This window comes from Nothoprocta perdicaria, unplaced genomic scaffold, assembly GCF_003342845.1.
Source record: "Nothoprocta perdicaria isolate Ctin4 unplaced genomic scaffold, notPer1 scaffold_1, whole genome shotgun sequence".
Classification (NCBI taxonomy): Eukaryota; Metazoa; Chordata; class Aves; order Tinamiformes; family Tinamidae; genus Nothoprocta; species Nothoprocta perdicaria.
Window position 1 is genome coordinate 6,624,193 of NW_020454093.1, and position 20,813 is coordinate 6,645,005.

Here is a 20,813-nt window from a genome sequence, read left to right on the forward strand (position 1 = left end):
TCACTTGCATGGGGTGAGAATTCATATTCATATGGGCAGCCTACTTCAAATTAACTTCAATGCCGGAGAAAATACTTGATATATAGAATAAAGCTCTGTGAGCAGTACTGTGGACCATTCAGATTGTTTTGGATTTGTCCTCTCTGAATCTTAAGTTTTAAGTAATAAATCAAGACAGAAGCATCTTGGCTGCCTCACAAAAATAACTGCTGTTATTTCAGATACATAAGCAGTTCCTCTTTTGGCAACTACAATAATCAGAATTTAGAACCACCCAACAAATCAGCAACCTCCTCTTAGATAAAAAGGAAATTGTAGGGGCTTGGGAGAGATGTGTCTGTAGTATTGTTCTTTCACAAGATAAAAGAAGGATAAAAGAGAAGTTTACATTCCCATCCTTCCCTTCACTTTTACCCCAGGGTCTCTACTTATCTATTGCCTTTTTATTCAGTGCAGCTGAGACCAGTTACCTCCTGTGCGATTATTGAGGTCAGATCTTAAGCTGGATGTGTGCTACAAATATTTCTTTGAGATATAAGGAAAAACAGATTGACAAGAAAAAAGAATCCATTCCATTGCAGATACTCTTAAATGAAACAGGCAAGAGAGCACTAGCTGAACATGTCGCCTTCTTAGCATTTCTAGTATGCCAACTGTAGAGAAATATCAGAAGGATTTCATTTGGTTTTAAAGATAGTTTTAAAGTTCTTGAAACTGCTGCATTGCATAGTTCTCATGTGTAATGTAGACTGTCTTGGGAAAAGAGGAGCTATGATACTTGAAGAACAAACGTCATTCAACACTTTTCCCTATAGTTTTATGAGATGATAGGCAGAAAGATAACATGAAAGTAGAACTCCTCTGCATTAGTAAGACTTCTGACTGTCTCCCTGCTCATCTGGCTGTTCTTTTAAAACCAGAATTCTTTTGTATTGCTTTAGACAGGCTGTTTAAGCCAGCAAAAATGGTGTGCAGTCTGCATCTGTTTAGTCAGTTTGAAGCAGGTAAATGAATTATATCAGTGGCTCACTATGGAGCATTTTGTGTTCCTTCCTTTCTTCTTTGCCTTCCCACTCCAATCTAATTGCAATCTTGCTTTTGTAAAAGAGGTAGTCTTAATATAATGATGATCAAATATAACTGATGTGTACGTATGGAAGCAAAACTGGCAGTTTGGTACATGTGCTGGTACATGTTTTCCTCTGCAGTCCTGGCCAGAACGGTGCAAATTACTGGCATGTGATGGCATACTGCCACTACCACCTTTGGAAAAAGATGGCAGTAACTGCAAATCCTTTTTCCAGCCATCAGAAAAAATAAATGCCTGCACTAATGATCTGTTTCCTATTAAATTTAAAAGCAAGGGTGAATTGGAGAGTCTTCTCAGAAGCAAATAGATTATTTAGATGAATAAATATTCAGGGAAAAAAACAAGTGAATATGCCAGAAGCTTATGAAAAGCATTGAGATCCTGGGCACATCAGGAATAGCGGCTTTGATTTGCTGCTTTTTATCGGACATCCTTTTTATTAGACATACTACTACTACCATCAACATCTTTTTCACAAGAAAAGCTGGTAGAAGAAGGAAAACTATTAAACTATAAAAATTATTCTTTTTTTTGATCAACCCAAAGGCTACAAATCACATGTGGGCTCTCATTTCCAGACAGTTTGAGTCTGGTTATGTTATTCCTTTGGCAGTTGAAACTCTGAATATCTGGATAACAGTAGTCAGCTTGATACAATTCAACTCTTTCCCCTTCCTAAAATGCCCACTCCACAAGAAACTCATTTACAGTGATTGTGAAAACCTGAAGTTTTCTCTTTTAAGAAATTATACAGAGGTAATTCAAAAGAAATTAGGGATTGAAAATAATTTAGAAGTTTATCTTAAATGACCTCTAGAATCCCCTCCCTCTCAATTTGGTGAAAAGGTTTCCATTTGAGCAACTTTGAATTCTAGAAAATAATGGCGGCTGAGAATTAGGCCAATAAACAACTTCTTTTTCCATGTTTTCCACTTCCAAAATTAGGCTTCAGTTTGTTGCATTGGTCATCTAATTCCTTCCCTCCCAATACGTATATCAACATTGAAGTGTGAATATGATAATTAAGTGACCTGGATGTTTCACTCTAGCACGTATGCTGCTCAGACAGGAAGTGTGTTTGGAGCTGCATTTTTATTATATGCTGGGGAGTATTTTGCATTTTAGGTTTCAATAACTTAAGCTGTCAGACCATTCTCAAATACAAGGCAGCATATAGTTTCCAGTATTTATGAGGCACCACACACTGGAGTTAAGTGCAGGCAGGCATTGCTGTAGACTTCCTGTGCCACAGGGTATATCCGATAGGGTTTGTAATGATGATTTTTTTTTTTCCCCCCCAGAGATCATATCCTTCTATAAGCAGGAGGGAATATCCAGAAATAGATTTACTGAGGTTGCTTTCATATGCCATTGATGATATTGATTGCTGGGAGGAGTACTGTGGTATACCTTGTGCCTTTAGGTTGCTAATGAGCAGCCAAAGAGGTCTTGCAGCAGCTCCAGTGTCTTGGAGCTCAGAGTTACATGCAGCTCTCGTGTTCATACCACGTTCTGGAGCAATGTGTTCAGAATAGCTGGACAGCACTATCACTGTTTTCAGTGGAGCAAGTGGCATGAAATACTCTTCTGTCTATGGATGGGTGACCAGCCACTAAAGTAACATCGGTTGTGTCTTTTGGCGATTGGTCCCAAAAGTTTCTAGAAGGTCAAAACGCACTGCCTCAACACATTCCTGTTCCTGAGTAAGAAATCAGGGGATCAGTCTTTCTATCATTTGGAATATGGAAGATTTCAGGGCCTGAGCATTTTGTACATCACATAAAGTGACAGCTTGACTACTCCAGCTTTGTAGAAGTTTAATTTTGGCATTTGCTGGACTCCTTTTTCACCCCTTGGTCAGGGAAGCCTTTTTGTATCTCTCAGCCTGTCCCTCTGATTTCACAGGTCTTGTGACATATTTGCAGAGGGAAAACTAACTTGGTTAATGGTTAATTTTTAAGAAATAGGTTATATTCCCCAATATAGATTGATATAGATGTAATTCATTGAAGGCAAACTAAGAAAATTTAATTTAAAAAAATGTATGCCATTAAAGTGCATTTTTAAAGCATTAAAGTGCTTCATTTATGTCAGGTCAGTTGGACACTTTTCATTGATTATCTAGGAATAATGTTAGTAATTATTTGTTAAAGATAGTCTTACATCTTACATATGTCCAATTATTTTCTCACTGAGTTAACTTTCCTTTTTAATTTGATGATTGTATTGCTCATCTCTAGCTCCAAGGATTTATTTCAGATTCTCAGAGCATAAGGATTCTTCTGTCATATTTCTCTTTACAAAGGCATATCTTTCTTGTTGAAGGGAAAGAGATCTGGTATCTAGACACCTGTTAGCTAAAAGCTACACAGAGGTTTATTTCTGTGTTGTCCTCTGATCTTAAGTCTCCTTCACTCTGCAAAGGGGACATACAGTAGGAAGTCTCATCCATATCAATGGATGCATAGAGGGAACACACATACAAGTGGCCTTGGAATTGAAAACCCCAAGTCTGCTTGAACTTTCTTTGGCTTCTTTGTACAGATACTGTATGTCTCCTACTTCCCATTTCTCTCTGTTTACTAGTTCAGGTGCCTCAATTTATAGTCTTTATTTAAATAAAATACCCAAATGAGGCCCAACTGCCTTTAATTTCTGTTGCAATAATATTGTGAAATGTTTTTCAAAAGGCTTTGAAAACATTTTTCTTACAAAACTCTGTGGAGAAAAAAAAGATGCTAAACAATTGTGCAGTTTTCTGAGATCTGAATAAACTCAATAATAAAGCTTAATTGATCCTACTTCTCTGCTAACAGTTTTGCTATACTAAAAGTGCTTTTTCTTAGGTTCTGACATGTTCTTTGTGAAAATCACATCAAGTTTTAAGAGATGCCTGATACTGCAGAAAAGTAATGGGCTGTTTTTCTCCTCCTCTTTTGGGCAGTTTTGGTATGAATCATGATGGAATTGGAAATTCCTGTGGGACCAAAGGTCATGAAGCAGCAAAGCTAATGGCAGCTCATATTACAGCAAACACCAACCCTTTCTCTTGGTCAGCCTGCAGTCGGGATTACATCACCAGTTTTTTGGAGTAAGTAATCTCTCAAGAAAAATGATAAGTTGTTCCAAAAGTTCACACTTCTTAGAATACATAGTTGGTGGAGCTATAGTGACCTTTTCTAATAGTTTACAATTTTAGGATTAAAAAAACAAAAGTGTGAGAAGTCTCTTCAAATTTTCATATTATATTCTTTTCTGTGTAGTAGCAAAAGTTTCTGCTGCTGCATTCTCAATCTCACAATTCTTATTTTTTATCTATTTAAAACTTTTTGAGATGCTGACTGTATTTTGTTACTACATTAATCTGAAAGTAAGAAATAAAAATGAAGAGTAGAGAAGTATATTTTTAAATACATGCACAGTGTCAAGCAATCTAAGAGAACAGCGTTCTATTCCAGTTCCTGCTAAATTTTATTTTTCTGATTATTTTTATATTAATAGGTTAAAGTTTTGTTAAATTGTCCTAATTGGATGGTGATTTTTGTCTAGAAAAGCTTTTTTAAAAAATTTTTATTTTTTATTTTACTCTACTTGGGAATTTTACTTCTATTCAAAAAATAATACAATCAAAATATGTTAATCACAAAAATGTACCGCTTGGTATACATTGGCATACGTGATGCATAATGAAGCCTTTGTTTGCAATTTAGATTGTGGAAGACAAGCAACCAAAGTAGAGTGAACGTGCTGAAAGTAGATTAATAACAAGAGTTTTAAAAACGTGTGTTACACAGGGGCTTCGTGGAGGCAGACTGCAGTTTTTAGGTAGGTCCAGTCTCCTCAGTGCAATCATTCCTTTAAGAAATAAAGATAGTTTAATAATTCAGGTACTTGTTACATTGCAGGAGGTAGATTTAAACCAGGCTTAAAACAGTGGTCTAACCACTAAACTACAATGAACAAAATGAGCTTCTTCTCCTCTTTTAGATATCTAACTTCAGAATAAGGTGCTGTATGATCAGTCTTACCTGGACGCATCCAGGCAAGTAATATTTGCTTTTTATTGATTCTAATGTAGCTTCCCGTGCAGTGTACAGGCACATCAGTTTGTTCTGTGTAGGTGCTTATGCTCCATAAAGAGTGGACAATTTCGTGTTGATATGAGGCACTGCTCAGATGAACATAATTCTCTTTACCAGGCTGAGGCACTTTGTATCACCGCACTGAGCTATGCAGTCACCTTTTATGTACTGCAGTGTTTGGGATGACTGCCTAAACTAAAATATGCTGACTAAATCATCCTACACATATTTGTGGTACATGTTTCTCGATCAGTTTTCTGACAAGAAATACCTATGCATTCATTTAACACCAATTAAAGGGAAAACTAGGCAATGCTGTCCTGTTTTATCACTGCCAATCATTTCTGTCAAGGCAATGGTGTCCATTCCCTTCAGCATTCTTTCTGGTATATTATGCAGTTTAGATTTAACTATGATCAAGAATGGGATTTTCCATCTTTTCTGGGAGATTATTTCCCAGCTTAGTAATTTTGACAATCAGCTCATATTTCAGGTGTTTTCTTGGAGCATTTGGAGATTTGTTTCTCACTGAGTTCTGTTATTCTCAGTCTTGTCTTGCCTTTATTTGTTGCTCTCTTTTGATCTCCATTTTGAACTCATTACGGTTCTGAAGATATCTTGTCTATAGATGAAGATGTTACATAACTTTTTAAGCAGTTTACTGTTTAAGCAGTTACTCCTTATTTATGGGTTTAAAGAAACACATAGTGAATTCTATAGCTTGAGTTATGCTGCAGACAGAAAAGGTCAGCAAATCTGATCATAACAGTCCTTCGTTGTTTTAAATTTCAGTTTGGATGATCTTCCTTGATTCTTAGCTTGATGCCTCTGTGTAGTAGTTATCTTTTTGGTGCAAACTTTTTACTATATCAATTATAAAAATATTTAGCTTGTGGCTTTTCTACTTTATTATCTTTTTTCCCTGTATGACTTACTATTGGTATCTCCCTAATTCCATTCCCCATGTTCAATTTGCTATAGATTTTCAATTTAAAGTCAACGAGATGCCACTGAAATTGCAGTTACGCTAACATAAGGACAGTATAGTACTCTAGTGAATCTGTTCCCATAATCCTAATCTCCGATTTTTTGAGACACTTTTTTTATCATTTGCAACTCTTAACAAATTAGTGACATCTCTGAATTCTATGAAAATTGTTATTGAAGATCCTAGAAAATATTTGAACCATAGAAATAATTCCAGTAATAGGTTGCTTTTTATGATATTTCAATTACGCTTTTATAGCCCAAAAAGATTTTTTTTTTCAAAGCCACTTTGGATAAACATTGTTTTAGGCCTTTCAATTATTAATGGATTTTCCAATTGTATAAGTTATATTGTTATATAATGGGTTAAGAGCCAGCCACCTTCTTTATCTACTAATTTTGTAATCTGTAAAAAAAAAAAAAAAAAAAAAAAAAATCTCCATGTCATGTATTCATTATAAACCCACGTTCCTTATTATTCATGGCTCTAATATTCCATAAATGCATAGATTACATTTTTTCCTTAAAATAGTTGTTGCATTATTTCACAAAGTAAAATAGTCTGCATCAGAATCTGTTTTCTTTCCCATGTAAACTGAACTTTATTTTTTCCAATTTTCTAGTGCTTTGCCTCCCCAGTTATTCATGTTGTTTCCTCAATGGCTACAGGAAGCTGCTATTAATTAATGGAAAGTGTTAAAAACCTGTTGCACAGATATATACAGGACAGCTGCCAAAAGCCAAAATTGCTTCTTTTTTACCCATTAATATCTTTTCTTGAGGCAGAACATCTTTAAGAGCAGAGGCCTATCTATTGCAGGTCAACATCAGACAGCAAGAAGCAAGGAAAAAAGTAAAAGACTTTCATGTTGTACCAATTCCCTGTATAGCAGAACGGTCTGCATTCAGAAAGGAAAAATGATTCCATTTTTTTCTAATACTTCTTCACATCTTAGCAACAAATGAGGAAAGGCTGGTTTAGAGCTCTAGAAGAAAAGGCTGAAGACCCTGTTGTCTGTGTCTACGTGTGCTTAATCCCAGATGAATGAAACTCTGCCCTCTTCCTGTCTGTTTTTCTCAAGAATGGGGAAACACCAGAGACAAGAATCAAAAGACCGCAAACAGGCATGATAAGTGCTTTCTCTGTGCACAGTAGGTATAGCAGGATTCATTTAGCTATGTCTGAAAAGTAGAACATGGTGGAATGAAGTGCAGAAATGCCCAAGCTGCAGCAACCTGAGCCAGTGAATCTTTGTGACATATCACAACAGCTTTTGAATTTATTGGCTTGGGTCTGGATGCAGTCCAGCTACGTTAGGACAGGGCTGTCATGGTGCCAGGATAATGCAGCTGGAATGAGTTCAGCCTGAAACTGGTAAAGTCTTCACAGCGTTACAAACAAGGTAGATTCATGTGGATTTACCGGTTTGGGCCACCACTTTGCTAAGGCATTTTTGCCTGGTGCCCCATTTCACAGGATAGTCAAAACCATTCTGTACTTTCTCATCATGCAAAAGCATTCTGAAACAGAAGTCATCCTAGTGATACTCAAAGGATGTTTAGCTTCACCTTCCACTTCCTCAAGACACACACACACACAAAAAAAAACTACTAAAACTACATCCAGATATAAATTTTCCAAACTTGGGACAAAGAGAAGAAATTGAGGAATAGCCATTAAGCGTCACTCAGATGATACCAGTTTGGCCAGACAGTGCTCAAGAAAACTGTTTATTTTGCAGAATGACCTGGTAGAGGATAAAGTGACTGTAAGCATAGTAATAAAGGCAAAGCAAAGCTGTGTATAGTTAACAGCGACCCAAGCTTCCAAGACAGAAGACTAGCCAGCAGAGGTTTGAAATGGCCATATTTTGTAACTGTGGGAAAGACTTTCTGGGAAAAGCACTTATTCTAGTAATAGTTGTTGTTTGTTAACCGTTACGTTAGGGTGAAAGACTGGAGAAGTGTTGGTAAATGTTTTATGACAAATTTCTCTAAAATTTAATGGAATTAAATGCAAAAATGCTTCCTGAGAATTCAACATTTGGTGAGCAATATCAGAGGACAAAGATTCCTGTGAGAACGGTAAAAAAATCTTCCAAAATATTACACAGGAAAGTTACTGAACCCTGAATGAACCCATCACTACCTGTGATGTAAAACTAGTCACTTTAAATTTCATTCTATGCCGCATATATATACTTACATATCTATGTAGCATTCAAGTTTCATTATATGCAAAAGATATTTATACAGTGTGCCTATTGGATCCTTAAAGTGTGAAAAAGGAACTTTTTTTTACTTCAGATTCTTTTTTCAGTTACTTTTATATTTTGTAGTACCATAATTTGTATGATTTCAGGAATGAGTCTGTAGGATTATCACATGCCAGGATTTAGATCTTAAAGACTACGCCTTTCTGACTCTGGAAAAAGGAGTCAAACTATCTGGGTCCAAGCAAATATCTTCCAGTGCCTGTGTCCAGGCATCATCTGGACCTTAGATCTTGGACATATGCAAGATCACTAAATATATGCAAATGAATATGCAAGATAACTAAAAGATACTTAGGCATTTGCTTCCTGTGCTGCCTGTGGCAGATTAGCCAAGCTCACAATACTCCAGAAAAGTAAGACTGTCCTTGTAAGTCCACATATCAGTTTTATGTAAATTTCATAGCGCTCTCTCCAAATCATTGGGGAAAAGTCACTAGTAATTTACCTATTGGTAAAAATAATTGATCTATTGGCCTATAATTCAGGTTATAATTTGTCTCTTTATTCTAAAAGAGAAACATTTTCTGTGAACATGGCTTTGCAGTACAGTTTTGAATGTTGAATTGGCAAGTAAGAATCTTTTACCATTTCAGTTAAACAAATTCTAAGCAGCCAAAACAGCTTAAACAGTTCTCTTTTTTGTAACTTTTTTTGTAGAAACTGTTTATAACATTAAAAAAATAAAATAAAATAAAATTGGACCTATGTATCACAGCTTGATATCGCTCAGGTTCTTATATCCAGATTGGTGGACCAGTAGACTTTCCCTAGCATGGCTCCTGGATAAGTATTCCAAAGAAAAAGAACACTTTGGACTAGACATGATATTCTGGAGAGAAAACATCATCAAAGAAATGGCAAGTCTTTTAACTACCGAACAAAATAAGAATTGATAATGACACCATTGTAGAATATCAGAGTCTTCGAGATGAAGTAGATAGTCATAAGGTCAAGTCTACATAAAAGACGGAAGAAAATAAAAATTATCACCAGAAAGATTCCTAAGTCCATTTTTATATTAGAATTTCTCTGAAGTTCAAGAATATTTGTATTCAGTAGAAAGGTCTACGTGCATAGTTTTCACGTTTTCTCTTCAGAGCCTTTACTGTAGAAGTGGTGTCTGCACAGATACCTTAATCCATCATTTAGGTCATGAGGAGCCTCTTACTCTCTCCTGAAAAAATGCTCTAAGGAGAATAAGAAAGATCTCTTGACCATATATATGCTACCTGCATAAGATAAAATCATAAAATGCAAAACTAATTCCAATGATTTTTTTTTAAACTGCAGAGATTAAAGTATTGGGGCATTCTTTCCCTTCTTCTCTTTTTTTTTCATATCTATACATTGTTTTTTTTTTTGTTTTTTTTTCACTTTCCTATGCCTGTTGATTACTGTTAGATCTCTGGTTTAGAAAGTGCTCCCATATTTTTATTCATCAGACACCTTTTTGCTTTGTTCTCTTAAGATTTAGCAGAAATCTTTTCTAAGATATGTGGGTTTTGCATTGGTACAATGCAGAGTCAGGAAGAAGATGAGGGGTACAGACACAGGAGTATTACAGCACTTCCGAATCCAGTAGACGTTTTCTGGAAAGGCTGCAAAGATCCTTACTCTGTTAATTTTTTGTGCATGGGTTTGGTGAGACCTTTGATTGCCGATGGGAATGTCCTTGTTTCATGACTGCTTTATTATAACACTTGCTATTTTTTTTCCAAAATACTTAGTTTAACACAGTGCAGTGTCAAATACTAAAAACATATGAAATGTGTCAATTCTGTCCAAGTACCTTGAGAGAAATAATAGAACTAAACCAGAAGGAAAAAGAGAAACAAATTTTCAGTCTAGAAGATGGTAATATAGTATAGTCAGGTAGAGAGTGACCACTTGCTACTTGTTTTCTTGATTTTTATTACTATAACAATATTTCATTTTAATGAAAGTGGCATCATTATCACAGAGCAAGCATTTTTCTACAAAGATTTTGACTTCCATTGTATGAATTACACATTAAATATTTATTCCTACAATTAGAAATAGAGTTAAATGTAGAGGTTTAGTACATTTAAAGATTAAAATGTGATTCTATAGTCTAATTTGTGTGGGGATCCATATATTTATGGAGGCAGTCACCAAAGGTAATGAAAGATTTTAAATGCTGTGTCCTTGCCTACCTGCTTACAGCAATTGTAGTTTACAAACCAAATTCTGTGTTCCTGGAATCTTTGGAAATATTCCTATCAGGTACAATACTAGCTGGAGCAGTTATTAAATGCTAATCTTTTCCTTGCTTTTCTAGTTCAGTTTGGTCTGAAAAATGCAGAAGGATCAGAATTTCATATCGCAATTATTAATATGTACTCTTTATACTCAGAAAGTATAGAGCTAATGTATTTTGATTCTAAAGAACGTAGAACAGTTTCACAACATTTTGGTATTAAAAATTATGTATTTAGAAGAGTAAAAATTGGAGTAAAGGGGAAAGTATCTTTTTTTCCTTCCTGAATCACACATTGGTTATTTTAAATTTTAACACAATTTCAACATGATTTCAACGTGTTCTATGCCCTGATTCTAGGGAAAATATATGTAATAGAAAAACATTAATTTCATTGACATTAGTAATAGATATTTGTATTTTTTATTTACCTGATTATTGATTTGATTGCTATATAATATTTTCCAAAATAGGCAGGGTTTCTTGTTTGTTTATTTGTGATTTGTTACAGTATTTAGAAGAAATGGATAAAATAAGGTTAAAACTGAAAATATAAACTAAACTACATGGTTAAAGGTCTTTTTTTACTCCTCTTATCTGCAAATGAAAAGTATTGAAAATTAGCAATATCCAAATATCCAGCAATATCCAAAATAACAGTGTAGAATATTCACTTGTGAAATTATGTTCTTTTGGCAAGATGCATGGAAAAGATTGGGCTAAAAAAAAAAGTAAGTGTTGGCAAAATTTGTAGGAATGTTGGAAAAAAATTTAAAGTGTTGGCATAAGATTTCTTTAAAAATCCTCACTTATTCACATGCGAAATGAAAGTAAAAAAGCATCTGTCCTCTTTTATGCCCACTGATTAAATAAAACTGAATAATTACATTTAGTAAAATATAAAAACTTCCTAACGAAGAGAGCTTTGCCTCTGGCTTTGTTTATTTGTTACACTACATTAAAATACCATGTTGGAATGTGGGAATATTTTGAAAGAGCAGTAAATATAAAAGAATATGAACTTTTTAAAAGATGCTGATAGTTAAAATAAATTTTGAAGACTAAATAATTATTAATGCAATGGAAAAGAACTTGAGTCCATACAAATCTAAGTATATTTAAAGATCCTTTTAACCACCGTAACTGTTTTGTTCACTCAAATGCAAGGCTGCACATTCAGGTTGTAATCATATAAACTTTAGATGTGTTGAAATTTAAACGTTTGTACTTCTGTATAAGCCAGTTGATCTTCTCATGATCTGTAATATTGTAAAATCCATAGTGGTTGAAGGATTAAAGGGGTTGTTAAGAATTATAAATTTCATTTTAAAAAATTTCTTGATTTGTTTGTTTTTCATTCAATGACCAAATAGTTATTCTTCAGTGAACACAGATAGGAAATTTAAAAATGAAAATCAGTCTTGTGTGGCTCAAAAATTATCGTGCTTTATAAAAGAATGATATATGAAATCTATTTCACAATCTAAAATGAGCATTTTTGTTTAATGATAATGAAATACTATTTTGAGCTCTTAATTCCCTCTAAATATACTTTGATCATGGCTGTACCAATTCACTGTTTGTTTGTTGCAACCATATTTCTTTCACACCCAGTGCTGTTAAAAGTAAGAACTAGATACATGATATCGTTACTGTGATTTAAGAGTCAATAGAATTCCTAATTCCTTTGGTCCTTTATGTTGAACAGTTCAGGCCGTGGTACTTGCCTTGATAATGAGCCTCCCAAGCGTGACTTTCTTTATCCAGCTGTGGCCCCAGGTCAGGTGTATGATGCTGATGAACAGTGTCGCTTCCAGTATGGAGCAACATCCCGCCAATGTAAATATGGGGTAAGAAGTCTTAATCCTTATGCTGAGTGTTCTGCTTAGTCATTTGTATATATTCCTTCATAACAGACATCTTGAGCTAGATGGAGTAGTGAGTTACAGATTTCCTACAGGATTCTGTCTCGTGCTGCCATGTGTAAGCAAAGGGTTGATTTTTATCTTTATGCTGCATCTTTTGCTTGAGTCATTTGTGTGTACGGTACTCCAAAATGTGTGGGTAACGGTGAGTGGGAGAAGCATTTTTTTTAATGTTAGGGGGAAAAAGGAGCCCATAACACTTGGTCCCGCTCCTTCTAAACTGAGCACTGATTTCAGTTAAATGAGATCAGGTCCATCTTGTCCTGGATCAGGTCCATTAATCTTGAAACGTGAAATCTGTAGATCTGTTGTGTTGGCTTTAACTTCTCAATTTAAAGCTACATTTTGAAATTACTTTTGTACTTGTATTGATTCGCCAGGTCTGTTTGTTTTACTTTTTTTTTTTTTTCTGGCATTGAAGTTACTGTTTTTCACATTATTCAGATCTCTTACTGAAAAGAATAATTGGGCATGGGAAGAGAGAAATATGATAGTAAGTAGCTGAAAAGAATACTGAAGAGCTGAGTACTAGAAAATTTGTTTGCTAGTACCAGAGTGCAGTATTTAAGTTAAAGGATTTTACAGTAGATATAAAAAGTGCATACTAATATTTAGGCCATTTATGCAGTATATCTTTAAATATTATCTTGAAGAAAATCTTGCCCAAAATTTCTAGTAAAAGGATGCATTCTGTTATGCTTGTCATCAAATTATCAGCTGAAACTAAATTAAACTTAAAAATATATCTAATGTTTTAAAAATGCGTAGTTTTAATAATATTTTAATTAATGGTTATTCAAATAAAACAGGGTAATCATTAAAATTGTTCTAATAACTTTTCTAAATGTTATGTATAAAGGAAGCCTATGTTTAATATCCCTGAGGTGACAAATACAATATTATTCTTGGGATGGCTCTTTGGCGGATGATGTTGTACAAAGGATTTAAAAGCTGTGTGTAGTTGGCTGACTAGCTTGCTGGGTCTTCTGTTCTTGATCTCTCATCAAACTTCTTTTGGCCTTTATTTCTCTTTAAGACATCACTTCTCACCCTGGTTCTTTCAGGGCCCTGTTTTCTGTCACTACATTTAAGGCATGCTCTTTTTTTCCTTGTTTCTTATTAATTCTCACCACACATTCTATTTTCAGACTAAGGAAATCTGCAGGTATTTAATCTCCTTTTTTTGGGGGGGGAGGGGGAGGGAGTTATGCTGCTTTTTAAGTTAAACTAGAAAGTTAATAATGTGCAAAACCTGGCTTTTCTGCTTTTACATTATCTTTTCAAACTCTATTATATGTAGTCATTGTTGAGAGGATCAAACTGCACAGAGCAGTTTTGTTTTTAAACCAGTATTTTGGCCTAAAAAGTGCAAATAGGAATCTTGACTTTCTGCTGACTGTTGTTTTTGTTTTTGAGGGTTTTGTTAGGATTCCCTTGTATTTACAAAAAAGATGCTAAAACTTAATTGAGGTCCTAGCTGAAAGAAATTAAGTCTTCATGTGACATTACCAGTCCTCCGAATTGATACAGTCTGTTGTGTTCCTCCAGTGTACCGTGGAGCATGACTTAGAAATACATTTTTTTGAGACACATAACAATATTCAGATTGTATATATTTACATAATATGATTGTAAAAGTCTGCTACTCTAAGATATAATACACATTTAAAATATTGTCTAAAACATTGCCTACCGTAATCATAACGCTCTGAAAACACTACCATGATTTTGATGGCACATCTTTCAAGGCACATCTTTGAAGGGAAGCAAAGTGCTTGCAAGTTGATAGGAGATGGAAAATATTCAAACAAGAAATATCTCCTCATGGGAGAAAAAGTTTTCAAAGCTGAACAGTGGAGCTAGCTCTAAACAGACAGAAAGTCCTATTCTTCCATTATGAAAGCTGGAATGGCCTTTGGATCAATACTCCGGATGTTCCTATTTGATGTTGGACTTGCAGCAAAACACTGAACGCTATAATAGTTGATTCCATTCTAACAAATATATGAGAGACATAATGAAGATCCCTAATTGACAAAGTAACCTAATAGGTGCACTAATATCTTGCCAGCAATCAGCAGCCCCTATGCAGAAGGCCCTGGTACAAAAGGGCCACTGCAGTTTTTCCAACATGAAGTTTAGTAACTCAGAAGGAAGGAAACTCTAAAACAAAGGAAAATCTGAGGAATAGTTGCCCTCTCTTGCTTGCATATGTCACTGATTTATCATGGTTGAACTTTTGAGTTAGAAAGACAAAATCACAAATTTTATTTAGGCTGATATGACTAGATTGAGTATTTTTTAGATTGTTAGTATTTCAGACTTAGTACTTTTAAAGCACCTTAGAGAATTGTGACGCTCATTCTGCTGTAAAATTCTGTCCTGTTATGTCTCCTTTAGAAAAAAAAATCTCTTTCAACCATTTAACCTAGACGACAATCTGTGTTCTTTGCCATTTCTCCCTTATTTCCTCATGTATTCTGTGTGTGTGTATATTTCAACCATATGTTGCTTTTGATTATAAGCTAGGTCCTAATCCTGTAAAGAATTTTGCACTTTTAAGTACATGAAGCCTTCTTTTTCCCTTAGGATCTTAAATACCTGGAGAGGTGTTGAGGGATTAGGGCACCAGAATACAAGTACTGAAGAGACTTCAAGGCTCTGGCTTTCTTGTGTGCTTAGTGAAAGGAACTTTGGCCCTGAAAGGAGTTCTTTGGTAGTTTTGCAAGAATTACTGTTAGAATAAGACCTAAATGGGCAAGGGTAAAATAGATCTATCTGTTCATTCACTTAGGGGCGAAACTGCTCCAGCAGAAGCATTGCTGCTGTCAGTCAGATTTTCCTGTGTTGTTCAGCACATGAAGCCAAACAAGAATTCAAGGAGCTCAGGTTTAATGAAGTTATCAGTGATGCCTTTGTAAGCAGCGATCCTTTTCATGTCATGTTTGCATTGTTCTTTGTACTTTCCACCAATACAGTGGCAATTTTAGGGAATTTAAATTAAGGAATAGATACTTTGAATAAAAAATAAGAAGAAAACTTCTCACAAATACCTAAAGCACCAATACTTAAACATCAATGATTAGTAAAAGTAAGCAAATAAGATATATTTAAAATATTGTATTTTTAGGATTCAGTATCAGAATTAGGGGACTATTAAAACTCTCATTAAGCCACATTGTGGAGAATTTACTATATGATATATAAGCACAGCTTTTTCCTAAGGTTCAATACGTATTTTCACATATCGGACTGGATGCAGCGCAGTGGGAGACCCTGAGGTTATTGGAAGCCCTGTGAACAGTGGCAGTTGCCATTCATCCACATAGCTACAGGATAGCTGTGTCCTTGCTAGGATGATGCAGCGGGACTTATCCTCTGCTGATGATCTAGCATGCCTCCTCTTCACTCCATGTGCTGATTCTCTGGTATTACAGAAACTTTTTCAATGTTTTTGTTTGAGTAAGTGCAAGGAGAACATTTTTCATGAACTCCTTCCTTCCTTAACCTCTTGAGCATCTGCTTAATAATTGGACTGTATCTGGGTTAACTTGGGAAAAAAAATCCAGTCAGACTTTGAATTTCTCTGTTTTATGGGGTTTAAATAGTATCTGGAATATGCCTAACTGTATTTTAGAGATTTTGTGGTTCAAAATAATGCTTTGCTTTAGAGCTGGTCCTCATTTTTAGGACAAAGGCTAAAACCTCAGTCATTTTAATAGCAGTTAATACTTTATGCATATGGTTGATATTGCTGTGGTGCGTTTTATGATCCTGGAAGGTGTTGGCTCCTAGCATAGATTTCAGCGATAGTGTCTAGCATTATAGTTAGTTGCAGTCTTTGCTTTCAGACTTTTGGTGGTGTCAGTATTATGCTTTAAAAAGATGCATAAGTGGACAAATTCTTTCCTTTGCATACATGACTACCTTCACTCAAATCAGCAGGAGCAATTAATTCATATTTCATACTAGAATTTAACACATCAGGTAATGTATTTTAGCTGATGACAGGTAGCTCTTTTCTGTGTCATGGTCTTATGTTTGCAATTAAGTTCTACAGCTAGTTTGCCAACTAAAATAGCTGAAAATTCAAACGTCAGTTTATACTCACACTTTGTTAGTGCATTTTGGAGAACAGATGAAGTTCAAGCTGTGACCTTACTGCTTCTTACTGCTTATGAAAGGCAGAATGAGGATATATCCTCACAGTGAGGAGTCCTCCTGCTGCCCTCAATACGTCCCTTTCTTTTGTTGTTTCTGAGAAGCTTTTTATGAGTTACGGGGAATGCCCACAAGGCAAATCTCCATTAACAGAAAGTTATTGGAAAAGTGTTGACTACACAAATACACCTTCATTGCTTCATACCTTCACGGCTTCCTACATTCCCACGTGCCAACTTAGAATAGCCTAAGTAATGAGCTGAAATCCAGGACAATAAACAGATTTTCTATAAATATTTCAGTTCTATAATATTTTTTCTAAGGCAGAGTAGTCTGAAATTAGAATTGACCTTTGTAATTATTTGTGATGCAAATTTTAGTGTTAGGAAATAATGCATTTTAATATAGTGTGTTTTTTATCTGAACAGAAGTTATTACAGATTCTGAATAGCCAGGGTTGGCAGTGTTTTCATGGTACATACATTTGACTTAAAGGCAGGCATTTATTTTAACTTTGAGCTTTTACTAAGGTGAAAGCTGATTCTGGGGTCTGTTTTTCAAAAAGGAAAGGAAGAGAAACACAGGTATATCTTTACTGCAACACTACCAGTTCCGTTCTGCTCCCTCGCCATCAGTGGATCGTAATATGCATTCACTTGAATTTGTACACAGTCCTTGCTAACTGGCTGGGAAGTGGCTCGTTCCCTGGCTCCTCACAGCTGAGTCTTTTTATACTCAGTGGTTTTGAGCAGAGCTAGTTGTTCAGTAAGAGATCAGTTATTTTATGTGGCTTGCAAACTGCTCTTACAAGTTATATGTAAGCAAAGAGGGGAACCTAAGGTGCTCTCATTGCACTCTGTCATCCCTGCCAGCTTCTCCAGCATTCTTTCCTGTGTCAGGCCTTGCCTGTCCAGTGCAACACCTCCCATCACTATCATACAGGCCTTCTGCATTTACAGTGATTAAATTCTGGGTTTTCTTCTGGATTTATTCTACCAAGGGAAATGCCGACTGTTGTCCACTATCTGAATCTTAAAGTAGTTTTACATCCTTTTTGTGTCTTCGTTAACTAAAATTCTCACAGGGCCAACACCATGTCCCAACCTGATGCCATCCTTTTCTTCTCTAACATCATCCTCTTTCTCTTTTTGCTTCCCTCCCTTTTGTTCTTGCTTTTTCCTTCTTACCCTCTTCCTTTCCTTTTTTATCTCCCCTTTCAAAAAAACAGAGTTTTTTTGTGTGCATTTTGCCTCTCCCTTTCTCGCCTGCCTCTTCATAAAATGCACAGCAGACTATATGTAGGCGTAACACAAAATAGTGTTTCAATTTAATAAAGCTGTTAAAAGTAGGAGAGGAAAAGAGTGATGGAAGTAGGAGAAGTGCAGTAAGGGACAATAGTGACATTCTAGGTACTGTTATGGGATGTGGATAAAGACAGGGTACGTTGCATGGGTTTGAAAGGGAAGATGCTGTTTGTAGGTGAATGACCTTGGGGAGCTTCTGTAATTTTTGTAAGTTCACATAAGCACCCAATATTTAGGCAAGTTTGGTGGTAGTATTAATATATGACTGAGCCTTAAGAATTATACTTCACATTCCTTCAGCATGTTGTGGTATATAACATGCTGCACCACTTAATGAGCATGTTTTTTGGAACACTGAAGTGGTAACTTGGGTGCTTATCTGAACTAAACTTTGAACTTTCTGCAGTCCGCCCATCATTATAATCATCCTTCTGATTTTAAACGTGTTGCCATTGATATTTCAGCAATGATAGTGAAAATATTTTAGGTAGATGGTTTTTGGATCTAAACTGTAAGCCACAATTCAAGTTAATTATTTAAATACACTATTCTGGCAAATGCTCATCAAGAGGTGCAGCATAGCTCATAAATGCTAAAGGAATGTAAATTCTAATTAAGATTATAAAATTTAATTTGAAAAAATGCCCCTCCATTATCATAGTTTAATATGTGCTGTCAATATATTTCCCATTTTATTCTTTTATTATTATGGGCCAAAATGCTAGCTTTTATTTGAGGCTTTTATTAGTGTTTGAAGTGTTAAGAACAGCACAAGTGGATCTTTGCTCATAGTCCTGAGTTTTCATTGTGCTGTACTGTTACCATTTTATGATGATGATGGTATAGGATGCCTAGATATTACATAATTTAAAGTGCCTATATATAACTCTGCATGACATGACAGAAAGAGGCTCCATCCTTGATAACACATAGGCAAAAAGAAGATAATTTGATTTGCTGTTTTTTTTCTCTAGATGGGTTCAGCTTTGTTAAATTTACTGCAAACACAAGCATCCGAATTCCAAACTGAAGTCATGGAGCCCTAAGATACACCGTTACAGGTTGTCATCTATCTTGTCTTGATCTTGTGAAAGGCCTCAGCTTCAGTTGATGTTTCCTCAATTTTTGAAACACTTTCCCTTGTTTCCCTTAAAAATTAATAGCTTTTAAATCCACACACTCAGAGACTGACTTAGAGGTCATTGATTGATTTTCACACTATTCTTTGTTTTCTTAGTTTCAGTAAATTGTTCACACAAATTAGATGTTGGAAAAGGATAACCTTGTGAAGAGTCCCCAGTGAAGGAAGGGCTTCCCTAAAGAGTCACCATATGTTCTTGTATGGGGGTGTTTGTGTGTGTGTGTATGAGAAAAGAAGTAGTATAGCTTCTAGTAGTGGTTCTGGACTGACCTTTCCAGGGCAGGATTTTGTATGTTTTTCAGACCAGCTTATTTTAAAAAGCTTCTGAGAGATGTTTCTGATAGCGTAATGTTAATAAGAAAAAAAATCATTAACTGTGAACCGAAGGTAGTACCAGACAGAGGGTTGTTCTGGGGAAGAGAAAATTTTATGCACCCTAATAAAATCATCTGAAAGTAAAAAGCCATGCAGCTATATATTGAGTACATTTCCATTTTCATTTAATAGATAAACAGCACAGATGGATTTTCCACATTTTTTAAAGATAGATGCCTTGTTTTCAAATAGCTATCAATATTATTTTTCATGTCATGTATGAGGTGATAGAGACCATCCTCCAAATTCCATTCTTTTTTAAATGTAGTACAGCAGGAGGAAGTAAAATATCTTTTTAATAAGAATGAGTAAATTTAAATGAAATGTTTCCCATAGTTTTCTGTAAATAAATTCTGTTGATATGAGGTTATTGGATGTCATCATGGACTCCTTTCCAATTTTTGCTTAAATATTAATAGTAGGATATAGCCCATAGTAATGGTACATTACTTTCATTTTGCCTTTAGGGATTTGCTGAGGCAAATTCTTCTGAAATTAATGGTAGAATAAGGACTACCAGGACATAATAATATATAGCTTTTATATTCTGATTTTAATCCTGTTTCCCAAAGTAGTTCAGGAATAAGGCAAACATTTTCCTCATTTTATGAAGTAAGGAGGTAAGCTGAGTTGCCTAAAGTCAACCTGCAAGCATATGGATGAATAAGTGTTTTAAGAGTGCTGTATCGATTAATTCACACTGTTTGGTTGATTCCTACTTTGGAATTACAAAATATGGGAGACATTAATTACAGAAGTGAATTTGGAGGAGTGTAATGCTGCAGAGCAGCTTGAGTACACAGAAAGAGTGTTTCCTATTGACAAGAAAATGCTAAATTTCCTGGCAGTGAAATGCATGCTTTCATTCTTACTTCTCCTCTTAGGTTAAAGTGTAAATGATGTACTTCTGTAGACATAGGAATTTCTGTAGAAAGTGAAATTCTCTAAATAATCCCTGGAACACGAACCAGAATTCTGGATTCAGATGACCCTGAAATATAAACGTTTTCAAACTCCAGACTGTGATTTAGTTCTGACATTTTGTTTGTGTTTTTGCATTGGACTGATAGAAGTCTTCATTACCCAATGCACTTAAATTTGGAGCTTTTCAGAGCATTGATCCAAATTTTGCAATGAAAGCATAGTTATTAATTTAAACATGTAAACTTAATTAGATACAAAATAAACTGTGGAGTCATAAGTAGCATTTTATCATAGTCTGATACTTTTAAATACAATATGACAACATAAGCC

General features: G+C 35.2%; 1 protein-coding gene across 1 annotated transcript in view; it reads left to right on the forward strand.

Annotated features, from left to right (window-relative positions):
• Positions 1-20,813, forward strand: part of ADAMTS6 (ADAM metallopeptidase with thrombospondin type 1 motif 6) — a 124,216-nt gene that overhangs the window by 51,319 nt on the left and 52,084 nt on the right. Inside the window, exons 10-11 of the mRNA XM_026036989.1 lie at positions 4,035-4,181; positions 12,362-12,503. Coding sequence (XP_025892774.1) covers positions 4,035-4,181; positions 12,362-12,503 — 289 coding nt within the window. The remainder of the gene's footprint in view (positions 1-4,034; positions 4,182-12,361; positions 12,504-20,813) is intronic.